Source organism: Belonocnema kinseyi, chromosome 8, assembly GCF_010883055.1.
Source record: "Belonocnema kinseyi isolate 2016_QV_RU_SX_M_011 chromosome 8, B_treatae_v1, whole genome shotgun sequence".
NCBI lineage: Eukaryota > Metazoa > Arthropoda > Insecta > Hymenoptera > Cynipidae > Belonocnema > Belonocnema kinseyi.
Genome location: NC_046664.1, coordinates 66,476,027 through 66,487,342, shown reverse-complemented (window position 1 = coordinate 66,487,342; position 11,316 = coordinate 66,476,027). Strand labels below are relative to the sequence as shown.

Here is an 11,316-nt window from a genome sequence, read left to right as displayed (position 1 = left end):
ACTAGAATATTTAATTTATACCAAAATAGACAAAGTTTTGGCAAAATGAATGAATTTTCAGCTAAAAAAGATCCATTTTTTGCCTAGAAGTAAAATAGTTAAATTTTTAGTTGAAAATTAAATTTAAAAAAAAACTATTTTTCCACACAAAAAATTTATTTTATACTACAAAAAGTGTCTGCAAAGAGAATAGTTAAATTTTAAGTTAAAACAAATAATTTCTAATAAAATAGGTATATTTTTTTAAACAACGAATCTTTAACTAAAATAATAAATCTTCATCCAAAATTAAATGTAAGTTTAAGAAATTAATTAAACTTTTAACTAAATCGTTGAACTTCAAAGAAAAGAGATTTTAATTTTTAATGAAGACAGATTTAACCAAAAAAGGTGACAGTTAAATTTGAAGATAAAAATTTATTTTAAACGAACAATAAAACGAATTTCAAACAATATAGTTACATTTTCAAGGAAAGAAATTAATTTTTAATAAAGTAGTTCAACTTTCTAGCAAGTAATTGAGGTTTCTAAAAAATGTTTGAGTTTTAATTAAAAACAGGTAAATTTTCAGCTAAAAAATACTAATATTCAACAAAATTTTAAAACCTTTAACTTTCTAAAGAAATTTACAAAACATAATACATAATGAATTGAGAAGCAAAAATGGAATAGTTAATTTTAAGTTAAAAATTGTATTTCCAGCAAAATAGTTTGATATTCAAACAAAGAAATGTATTTTCAATTTAAAAAAATAATTTTCAGTTAAATCAATTTTTTTTTAATTTCACAAAATCATTAAATTTTCAAACAAAAAACATCTATTTTTCTACAAAATTGTAAAATTTTCTATAAAAAAATAAATTCTTAAGAAAAAATGTAATATTTAAATTTTTAGACAAAAAATTGAAATAATAATAAAATAGTTTAATATTCAAACAAATAAATGGATATTTAATTTAAAAAGTTAAATTTTAATTTGACAAAATTAATTTTGAAAAAAAATTCATAAAATAGTTAAATTTTTAAACAAAGTAGTGTAAATTAATTTTAAGATCAAATTGAAAAAGATTGCAAGAGAATTTAAAATTTGTCGAAAATGAATTTTCAAGGTTTAGAAGTTTTAAAAACATGTAAAAATAATTTAAACTGTGAAAACATTTCATCAAATTTAAAACAAAATATAGATTTTCGAAGATTTCGAAGAAAGAACGACATCTAAGAAATTTTTGAAAAATTTTAAGAGAACAAAAAAAATTCTTAAGATTACTAGGAAAATTACAAATGATTTCACATTTTTAAAAATCGATTTTAAGATAAAATTGAAAAAGATTTCAAAAGAATTTGAAATGTAAAAAGATTTCAATCAATTTAAAACAAAATATAGAAGCTTTGAAGGATTTCGAAAGTTTTTCTGAGAATAAAAAAATTCGGCCATGATTCCTGGGAAATTTAAAATGATTATTATTTTGAAATCTTAAGTTCTAAGAGAATATTAGAAACTTATGAAAAGGAAACTATTTCAAGGAATTTATAAAAAAAATGTATAGAAAGCATCTATAAGATTTTAAGGCAATTCTTTTTATTTTTTAGAATCTTAACACAAAATTAGGGAAATTTCAAATAATTGAAAAACTGATTTAGAAAATTCAGAAGTTCATGCTGAATTATCTGAAAATTCTGGGACCAATTAATTATTTCAAAATATATTTATAAGCTTCGAAAAAGTTAAAAAATAATTTTTTTCAAAAGATTTTACTATATACAAAACAAAATGTATAATCTAGAAGAAAGGTTTCAAGAAAATAAAAAATATCTTAAGATTTCGGGGAAAATTTCAAATGATTTTCTATTTTAAAAAATCAATTTTAAAATAAAATTAAAAGAGATTTCAAAACATTAAAACAACATTTCGAGAATTACCGGAATGGATTCTGGATCACTTAAAAACTTTTTTTTTAATTTTGCAGTACTTAAAAAAATTATTCAATTTGAGAAGAAAATTGAAAAAGAATTCTAAAAATAATTCTAAAAATAATTCTAAAATAAATTTAGAAGACTTGCAAGTTTGAAAAGAGTTTAAAAATAATTAAAAATTCGAAAGGATTTCAATAAATTTCGAACCGAATGTAGATTTTTTAAGATTTTCGAAAAAAGAAGTTCGTTTGAAGAATTTTTAAAAGCTATACAATTTTAGAAAAAATGCAAGTAAGTTTAAGAAATATTAAGAAGTTTTTGAAGAATTAAAAAACAATTAAAAAGTTAAAACGATTCCGAGAAATTTAAAACAAAATGTGGATTTTAGAAAAATTAAAAAAAGTTCTTCATAGAATTTTTGAAAATTACAAAAAATGTCTATAAATGGAATAGTTAAATTTAAACAAATAATTTACATTAAATAGGTAAATTTTTATTTTTAAAAACTAATATTTAACTGATATAATAAATTCTCATCCAAAAAGAAATGTATTTTAAAAAATTAATTAAACTTTTAACGAAATCGTTGAATTTCGAACAAAAGAGATTTTCATTTTTGATCAAAATAGCTAGATTTAACCAAAAAAAGTGAATTTCGGAACAAACATATGAATTTTCAACCAAATAGTTGAATTATCAATTAAAAAAGATAAATTTTTAACCAAAAATGTAACAGTTAAAATATAAGATAATACTTTATTTTAAATAAACAAAACAAAAACGAATTTCAAACAATATAGTTACATTTTCAAGAAAAGAAATTAATTTTTAACAAAGTAGTTCAACTTTATACCAATTAGTTGAGTTTTCTACCAAATTTTTTAGTTTTAATTAAAAACAGGTGAATTTTCAGATAAAAACAAAAACTAATTTTTAACAAGATTGAAAATCTTCAACTGTATAAATAAATTTACAAAAATAGAATAATAATAATAATAATATAGATATAATTTTTTATAGATTTTTTCAGATATAAAAAAAAAATTGTATAGATTTAAAAAAAATTTAGAAGCAATTTTTCAGGAAAACATTTGTAAGATTTTAAGGCAATTCTTTTTATTTTTTAGAATCTTTAAAAAAATTAGGAAAATTTAGAAAATTCAGAAGTTCATGCTGAATTATCTGAAAATTCTGGGACCAATTAATTATATAACGGATTGTAGATTTTTCAAGATTTCGGAAAAAAGAAGGGCCTTTAAAGAATTTTTAAAAGGTTTCAAGCGAATAAAAAAGTTACGGTGAAATTGCTAGACAAATTTAAATAATTGTTTATTTTTATTAATTAATCTAAAGATAAAATTTAATAAATATTTCAAAAAATTTGCATAATTGCCGAAAAAGAATTTGGAAAATTTTAAGCAATTTTTAAATTATTTTGCAGTTTTTTCTAATTTATAAAATTTTGAATTAGTTTAAATATATTTTAAAGTTTTAAAACAATTTCAAGAATAATTGAAAACTAGGAAAGATTTCATGAAATGTCAAACAAAATGTAGGTTTTTGAAGATTTCGTACACTTTAAACCATATTTTTAATTATTTGCAGTATTTCAAAAAATTATGAAATTTACAAGAAAATTGAAAAAGATTTCTAAATAAATAAAAGGTTTTGAAAAGTTTCTAAAATAATTTTAATTTTAAGAAGATTTCATCAAATTTAAAACAAAATGTACCTATATTTTGGAAAATTTCGAAATAAGAAGGTCCTTTAAAGGATTTTTGAAATGTTTCAAGAGAATAAAAAAAATCCTAAGATTCCGGATAAAATTGCAAAAAAAATTTCTGCTTAGAAAAATCGATTAATGAAAATAGTGCAAGTACTTAAAAAATATGATTTGTGAAAAAATAGAAAAAGATTTCAGAATAATTTTAGAAAATGATCAAAAATGAATATTTAAGGCTTATCAGTTTTGAAAAAGGATAGAAATAATTTAAAATTCAAAAAGGTTTCAATAAATTTATAAACAAATTGGTATAAATTTCTGAAATTTTCGAAAAAAAGTTTAGAAGCTTTTTAAGAATTCTGAAAGGTTTCTTGCAAATAAAAAAATTCTCTTAAGAATCTAGAAAGTATTTGGAAAATGTTTTTTATTTAGCAGGATTTTAAATTATATCCTAAAAATTTGAAAAATAAAATAATTTATTTTAAAGCAAAATTTTTTAATTTTTCAAGATTATAAAATTTTAGAAAAAAATCAAGTAAGTATAATAAATATCAAGACGTTTTTAAAGGATTGAAAAATAATTAAAAAGTTAAAGCGATTTCAAGAAATTAAAAACAAATGTAGATTTTTCAGGATTTTGAAACAAAAATTTAGAAGCTTTTTAAGAATTTTAGAAGGTTTAAAGAGAAAATTTTAAAAAATTCTTAGTATTCCTAAGACATTTAAAATAGTTTTGTATTTACAAAATTATTGCGAAATCATAACTGGCCAAGAAGGCATCTACCAGATTTTTAAGGAATTTTGTCATTTTTCAGAATTAAAAAAAAATCGAATAATTTGAACACATATTCAGAAGATTTATAAGTTTATTCAGAATTATCTGAAAATTTTAGGACAAATTAATGATATCAAATTTGAAGAAAAATATCGATTTTTGAAGATTTAGAAAAAGAAGGCCCTTTAAAGAATTTTTGAAATTTTTGAAACACTTTAAAGTATCTTTTTCAATATTTTCAGTATTTAAAAAAAATTATGATATTTGAAAAGAGAATTGAAAAAGATTCAAATTTAGGAAATTTAAATGAGATTAAAATCGAATTTAAAATCCCATTCATTAAAAAAGATCTCAAAATAATTTAAAAATAGTCGAAACTGAATTTACAAGTCTTTGAAGTTTTGAAAATAGTGTTCGAAAATAATTTAAATTTTCATAAGATTTGATCAAATTTAAAATAAAATGTAGATTTTGGAAGATTAAAAAATAAAGTTCTTTATCGAATTTTTAAAAAGTTTTTTAAAAAGATAAAATTTAATGAAAATTGTCAAAAAATAATCTGGAACAATTTAAAGCATTTTTAAAAATATTTTTCTGTATTTAGTAGAAAAAATGCATTTGAAAAAAATTGAAAAAGATTTCAAAACATTTTACAAAAAATTTTGAAAATTGTCGAAAAGGAATCTGGAACACTTTGAAGCATTTTAAAAAAAAAACTTTCTGGCATTTATAAAAAATTACGCTATTCAAAACAAATTAAATCAAAATTTTAAAAGAATTCAAAAATGTTGTCTAGCATGAATTTGCAAATCACAGTAGATTTGAAAAGAATAAAAAATAATTTAAATCATCTGAAGATTTTATCAGATTAAAAAAAATTTACATTTCGGAAGATTTCGAAAACAATATTTCTTAAAGGATTGTAAAAAGGTTTCATGAAAATAAAAAAAAAATCTTAAGGTTCCTGGAAAAATTGCACATGACTTTCTGCTTTTAAAAAATCGATTTTAAGCTTAAATTAAAAAAGATTTCAAAATTTTGTTTTAAATTTTATAAGATTTTGGAAGATTTCGAAAAAAACATTACTTAAAGAATTTTTTTAAAGGTTTTAAGAAAATTATATCTTAAGGTTCCTGGGGAAATTAAAAATGTCTTTCTACTTTGAATAATCGATTTTTAAATAAAATTGAAAAAGATTTCAAAACATAGAAAAAAATGTTTAAATTGTAGAAGAGGAATGTGAAATACTTTAAAGCAACAGATTAAAAAAATGTAGATCTTGGAAGAAAAAAAAAATCCAAGAAAATAAAAAACAAAATCTAATTTCTTTTTAATTTTCTGTATTTATTAAAAATTATGCTATTTGAAAAGAAAATTGAAAAAGATTTTAAAATAATTACAAAATTGTCGATTTTAAAACATTTAAAATATTTCAAAAATTGTAAAAAAAGGAATCTGAAACACTTTAAAGCATTTTTTTAAATTTTGCTGTATATAGTAAAAATTATGCTATTCAAAAAATTGAAAAACATTTCAAAGGAATTCAAAAATATTGTCGAAAATGAATTTTGAAGGTATAGAAGTTATGAAAAGATTCAAAAATAATTTTAATGTTTAGAAGATTTCATCATATTTAAAAAAATGTAGATTTTGGAAGATTTCGAAATAAAAATTACTTAAAGAATTGTTAAAAGGTTTCAAGAAAATACAATAAAATCTTAAGTTTCCTGGAAAAATTGCAAATGACTTTCTGCCTTAAAAATCGATTTTAAGAATAAATTAAAACATAAAAATAATTTAAATCTTCGAAATATTTCTTCAGATTAAAAAAAAAATTAGCTTTGGAAAGACTTCAAAAAAGAGGTTCTTTAAAGGTTTTTTAAGAGGTTCAAAGAAAATAAAAAATAAAATCTTAATGCTCCTGTGAAAATTGCAAATGATTTTCTATTCTAAAAAATCAATTTTAATATAAAATTGAAAAAGATTTCAAATTTTTAAAAAAAATTTGAAAATTGTGGAAAAGGGATGTGGAATACTTTAAAGCATTTTTTAAATTCTGCATTACTTATAAAGGTTATGTTATTTGAAAAAGAATGGAAAATATTCCAAAATAATTACAAAACTGTCGATGTTGACTTTACAATGTTTAGAATTTTTGAAAAGATTTGAAAATAATCTAAATCTTCAGAATATTGCATCAAGTTAAAAACAAAATGTAGATTTTGGAAGATTTAGACAAAAATAAGGTTCTTCAAAGAATTTCAGAAAGGTTTCAAGAGAGTAACAAAAATTTTAGTATTCCGGGAAAAATTGCAAATGATTTTCTATTTTGAAAAATTTATTTGAAGGTAAAATGGAAAGATATTTCAAATTTTTTTTTAAACTTCGAGAATTGTCAAAAAGGAATCTGGATCACTTTAAAGCATTTTTTTCAATTTTTCAGTATTAAAAAAGAAATGCTACTTGAAAAGAAAATTAAAAAAGAATTATAAAATTATCGCAAATGAATTTACAAGGCTAAGAAGTTTTGAAAGAGTTTTAAAATATTTAAAAATTTTGAAGGATTTTAATAAATTTCGAATAGAATGTAGATTTTTGAAGATTTCGGAGAAAAGAAGGGCCTTGAAAGAATTTTTAAAAGGTTTCAAGTGAATAAAAATTTAAGAACAATTCCTGCGAAAATTAAAACATTTTTTATTTTTATTAATTAATTTAAAGATAAAATTAAATATGTAGATTTTGAAAGATTTAGAAAAAAAGAAGGTTCTTTAAAGAATTTTTAAAGGTTTCAAGAGAGTAAAAAAATCCTAATATTGCGGAAAATATTGCAAATGATTTTCAATTTTGAAAAATCGATTTAAAAATAAAATTGAAAAATATTTCAAAAGAATTAAAATATTGTCGAAATTGAATTCGCAAGACTTAGAATTTTTGAAAAAGTTAAGAAATAATATGATATATAAAAAGATTACAATGAATTTAGGACAAAATATAGATTTTTGAAGATTTCGAAAAAAAATTTCAAAAAAGTGAAAAAACTCTTCTACAAGAAATTAAAAACGAAATGTAAATTTTTGAGAAAATTTTGTAGTTTTTATAAAAAAAAACTAAGTTCAGGAGGTATGTAATACAAAATTTGAGTAATTTGAACAAGATTAAAATTTAATTTAAAATCCTATTTACCATCCGATAATTAAGTTAAGGTGCAAAATTCCTCAAAATAAAACCAAAAATCTAACGAAAAAATTTGGGCAACCACCATAAAATGTTCCTATTGCAATTTGAAAAAAAAATTCTAAAAAAAGAAAAACCCCCCAAATCCCCTTTCTTCTTTTTTTCATTTCTTTCCTCTTGTTTTTCTATCATTATCAAACGACAATTAAAAATAATAATTTCTAAAAAATAATCAAAAACGTTTTGCCACTCGTATTGCACCCTTATCAAGGCAAAAAAAATTTAGAATGAAGGTGCAGCAACAAAGTCACGAAAATTCAAATATTGGCGCCAAGTGGCTAACTCACACACTCAACTGGTATATGTGTTGTGTTGCTCGTGTTTTGACGTGCGTTGGACCAATGGCGTGGAACCACGATCGCAATGGCGGTGTGGCTCTTCAGTTTCCTGGTTTTGGCAAGATAGGTTGTAGTTTCTCGGAGTTGGGTGGTTGGGAGGTTTAATTTCGTGTGTTGTGTTGTCTTCAATCAACATCGGACACTCGAATAATTTCCATATTTCAAGTCGAGTCATGTTTCACTGCGGCCTACTCTTAGTGTTATTCGACGTTTTTTTCGATGGTTTGTAATCCTAACCTGCTTTTCGAAAAAATAACCAAAATTGCCGGATATGCATTTTCTCGATTTATTTACTGTTTTTTCTATCAGCTGTCGGTGGCGTAACTCAATTGGAGGTTGACAGGCATTTGCAACTCGGGAGGGACTTTCTTGCGAAAGGGCAACTTCAAGATGCCCTTTTACAGTATCATGCCGCAGTTGGTAAGTTTTTTTATTTTTAAAATACCAACAATTTTTTTCTTTCCTTTTTTCCTTTCAATTCTCGCACTTTTTTGGCGTTTTAACTTTCTAGAATCAATTATTATCACTATTATTCAGTGTTGACGCCCACAAATGATTTTAAATTTTATCGGGAGTGGAATTTATTTTAATTTTTTTTTAGTCAATAAAAAAGGATTTAAAGGAATTTAAAAGTTTGTAGCAGAGAATTTAAATCCGGATTGGAATCACATTGAATCACTGATTCAATATCGTTAATCTTATCATTTTCGTTTCGTACATAACCTATTGAACTAATTTTAAGGTTAGGTTTTTAGCGATAAAATCTTTTTGACGATTACTATACGAGTTTTTTAGTGCTCGTTAATTTTTTAACAAATATAGAGGATTTTATTGCATTTCAGATATGTGTAGTTAAGAAGCAACACTTGAAAATTCGTTTAAAAAATCCTATTTTTTTCACTTTTTCAAAAATCTATATTTTATAAATTTACGGAAATCTTTTCAAACTTTTAAATAATTTCAAACTTGAAATCCTCTCGATTTTTGTTCTAAAATTTCGTTATCTTTTAAAAAATCTTATTTTTTGAAAATTTAGGAAATAATCTAAAATCCTGCAAAATAAAAACAATTTCCCAAAAATCTGCCAGATAATGTTACGTCCATTTTTTTCAAATCTAGCACAAATAAAAAAAAAAGAAATACTTTTAAATCTTCCAGATACTTTTTCAAAAATTTTGGACATCTTTTAAAGTTTTTAAAAATATTTTTCAATTTTAATTACATTTTCCTACGAATTTTAACATAACTTTTTTTGAAATTTTATTAATCTGCATTTGCTTCTAAATTTCTTGGAATATTTTCAAACTTGTTAATATTTAAAAAAAAAACTTGAATTAAAAAAAATTGCAAAATTGAAAATTTTTTCTTTAAAATGTTTCACATTCTTTTTAAAATTTGTAGAAAATCATTAAAAATCCAGCAAAATGAAAAATTCCAGATACTTTTTCCATAAATTTTTTGAAATTTAAAAAAATATTTTTTTAACATTAATTCTTGAGAATAAAAACCATTTTAAATTTCTTAGGAATCTTACGAAAAAATTATTATTGTTTTTTCTACCATTTTTTTAAATTTCTGAATAATGAGAAAAATTGTTTTAAAATCCTCCAGATTCTTTTCTGACAATTTTGGAAAATTTTTTTAATATTCTCGTAAACTAATTTTTGAATGTAAAAAAGTTACGAAATTTAGGTTCGAAATCTTTAAAAATCTACTTTTGTTTGAAATGTCTTAAAATAGTTTCTAGTTTTAAATTATTTTTGAAGTTTTTAAACTACTTAATATCTTTTAAAACTCTTGAAAAGCTTCTTTTTTTTGGAAATTTTCAAAGATCTACATTTTGTTCGAAATTTCTTGAAATTATTTCTGATGTTAACTTTTTTTTTAACTTCCAAATATCTTTCAAACTGATTCGAATGCTTCATAAAATGTTTCTGTATCCTGCAAAATAAAAAAAAAATTGTAAAAAAATTTCTGAATCTTTTTAATTTTCGAAATTTTTAAAAAGCTTCTCAATTTTTTGTTATTGCGAAAAATATTCTTTCTTTTTTGAAATTTTAGAAAATAATTAAAAATCCCACGAATTGAAAACAATTTCCCAAAATTTTTACAGATTCTTGCAAGTCAATTTTGGAAATCTTTAGGAATGTTCTCTTAAAATAATGTTTGAAAATAAAAAAAAAAAAATTTTTAATTTCCCATGATTTTTTGTATTTTTTGATTATTTTTTGTTATCAATTTTGGAAATCTTATGTAATATTTTTAAATATTCTCCTAAAATTAATTTAACAAATAAAATATTTAAATTTTTCGAGGAATCTGTGAAAGAAAACTTTTATTTTATTGAAACCTTCCGGATCTTAAATCTTACAAACCCTTTTTCAACAATTTTATAATATTGTCCATTTTTTCGATTTTTTCTTCAAATTAATATAAAAAAGTCATTGATTTTTTTAGGAATAATTACAAGAAAATTTGTTTATTCACTTGAAACCTTTACAAATTCCTAAAAAAACGTCCTTTTCGAAATCTCAAAAATGTACCTTTTGATTCAAATTTCTGGAAATCGTTTAAATAATTTTGAAATTTTTAAAAATTGTTTATTTGATAAAATATGTTGTTTTAAATTAAATAAAATCTTGGCAAAACTTTTCAATATTTCTCAACTTAACACGATTTTTTTTCGAAAATTTTGTAATCTTGCAGAATTGAACAATTTTGCTTTAAAATTTTATACATTATTTTTCGAAATTTTTAATTTTAGAAAAATGAAATTAATTTAATATTCTATAACAGAATATTAGATAAGCAAAATCTTGGTTTTTATGAATACAATTCAACCCCAATGTTTTTCTTTTAATTTTCTTAATTTACATAAATCAAGAATTTATTCAAAAATGATATTTTAAATTTTTCTAGGAGGGTTGTTAATTTAAGTTTTATATTTTAATAGATTTGCAATTTTTAATAAAAATACAAAACTTTAATAATAAATTAAATAATTATATTTATTATTTATAAAAATAATTAATTTTATATAATTTTATTTTTTAATATAAAATTATTATTTCGAATAGTAAAATTTCAGAATCATAAAATTCCTGAATTGGAATATTCTCGAATAATAAAATTTACGACAGTTTATAATATTACCGAATTGAAAAATTCCCGAATAATAAAATTCGCGACAGAAAACTGCCGATTTATAAAATATCCTAATTGGAAAATTCCTGAATTTTAACAATTAGAATTTTTTATAAATATATTTTATTTATTACGCGTTTTTTTTATGTTCACAGTATTTTAAAAATTACGAAAAGCGTTCGCAAAAA

The 11,316-nt window shown here is 21.1% G+C and overlaps 1 protein-coding gene across 1 annotated transcript in view; it reads left to right on the top strand.

Annotated features, from left to right (window-relative positions):
- The first annotated feature begins 8,032 nt into the window (after nt 1-8,032).
- The window catches only part of LOC117178522 (dnaJ homolog subfamily C member 3), a 29,413-nt gene continuing 26,129 nt past the window's right edge, over nt 8,033-11,316 (top strand). Inside the window, exons 1-2 of the mRNA XM_033369950.1 lie at nt 8,033-8,206; nt 8,294-8,404. Of these exons, the coding sequence (XP_033225841.1) occupies nt 8,158-8,206; nt 8,294-8,404 (160 nt within the window). The 5' untranslated portion in view covers nt 8,033-8,157. The remainder of the gene's footprint in view (nt 8,207-8,293; nt 8,405-11,316) is intronic.